General features: G+C 50.5%; 1 protein-coding gene across 1 annotated transcript; it reads left to right on the top strand.

The window, feature by feature from the left end:
* Positions 1-5: 5 nt before the first annotated feature.
* LOC112123990 (interferon-induced very large GTPase 1-like) lies at positions 6-1577 on the top strand (the record flags this gene model as incomplete). The annotated part of the gene is made up of 1 exon (XM_024222542.3): positions 6-1577. A coding segment is annotated over one exon (1572 nt), but the record flags the coding sequence as incomplete, so codon positions are not given.
* Between the last annotated feature and the right edge of the window lie 8 nt (positions 1578-1585).

Genomic DNA, 1585 nt, shown 5'->3' with positions numbered 1-1585 from the left:
TTCTCCGGCACGAACTGGAGAGCTATCTGCTCTGCAAGTCTGAAGAGACCATTCGTATCCAGAAAGGTCGGAGCAAGATAGACCATCTGCAGGCCGGGTACATGAAAGTCATTGAAGGGAAGGTGGACGGGCTCTTGCAGGACTGCAGGGAGAGGGAGATGGAGCTAAAGGTCAAGGAACTGGAAAGGGAGTTTGCCAAGATGTGGAAGGAAACCTTAGCGGAGCTGCCGCTGGAGCGCTTACCCCTACGCCAAATTGATAAAGACATCCACTACCAGCTGTGCAAGGACCTGGGGAACAGAGGGAGTTTGGTCAAGCAGATGCTCTATAAAGCCCAGAACTTGCTCACCTATCAAAGCAAACCCTTCCGCATGAAGAAGGAGTATCTGGACTTGGCTTGGTACAAAGCGGCTATGGAGTTTATAACGCAGCAGTGTAAGCATGAATTGGAAGAGTTCACAAAGTCCCTGGTGGAGGAGTGTAGGAGGTGCATTGGGCAGAAGGTCCACTCCCAGGGGGATTATGACCAGACCTACTGCAGGGAATTGCTGTGGATGATCAACGAGAGGCTCCAGGAGAACGTCGTTGGGAAGATGTGCACCAGTGCTTCCTTTGAAGTCGATTTAAAACTTCACATCCTGGGGGAGGCAGCCAGCACTTTCCAGAAAATGCACGAAGACTTTCTCAAGAAGAACGACCCTCAGCGTCGCCTGGAGGAGCTGAGACCTCAGTATTTCTCCACCTTCAGAGACCTTTACTATGAGAAGGATGCCTGCCAGAAGAGAGCTTTTGATTTCTGTGACCGGTGCCTGAGACCCGCCCTGTGGGCATATATGAAGAAAAGACTCGGGATTGAGATAGTGGACGACTTTCTCAGCAGTGGAGAGTCCATCGAGTATGGCAGCCGGAGCTTCTTCCAGTTCACCGTGCAGAAGAAGCTGCTGGAGGAGATGGACTTCAATAACTATGTGAAATACGTCAGTAACTATGAAGTGTTTGTCAAATCCTGGATCCAGACACGCCTGTTTGATCACTACAGAGAGACGGGGGGCTTGAAGGAGCTAGAGAGAATGGTTCTAGCCACAATAATGAAGAAAATCCGGGACACTCTGGAGAGTTGTGAGTGCCAAGACACCCCCACCATCTTTGAGTTCTTGGACCATTTTTGCCAAGCGATGTGCAAGGAGCTGGTCATCTCCAAGGACAGTTTGGAGGTGATCATCTTCAAGAACACAGCCAATGTCGGGCAGTTCTCAGTCGACATCCAGACCTTCCTTCCCCAGGTGGAAGATGGCATCCTCTCAGAGTGGGAAGAGCTGAGCGGGGAAATGGTCTTCACACAGCTCCAGTTCAAGCCCCAGGATGAGATCTTCAAGCGCGTGTTTGGCTGTGGGAAGCAGTGTCCATTCTGTAAAGTCCCCTGTGAAGCAGGAGGCAGTGACCACAAGGAGCATTTTGCATCAGTGCATCGGCCTCAAGGTCTGGGGAGATACAGGGATGAGACAAGCAAGAGACTTATATATTCTTTATGCTCCTCTGACGTGGTTTCTTCAATGGTATTTAGAAATCTGCACACAGCCTTCCA

Source organism: Terrapene carolina, unplaced genomic scaffold, assembly GCF_002925995.2.
Source record: "Terrapene carolina triunguis isolate 2854851 unplaced genomic scaffold, T_m_triunguis-2.0 Scaffold50643, whole genome shotgun sequence".
NCBI lineage: Eukaryota > Metazoa > Chordata > Testudines > Emydidae > Terrapene > Terrapene triunguis.
This window is presented reverse-complemented; position numbering and strand designations above follow the sequence as displayed.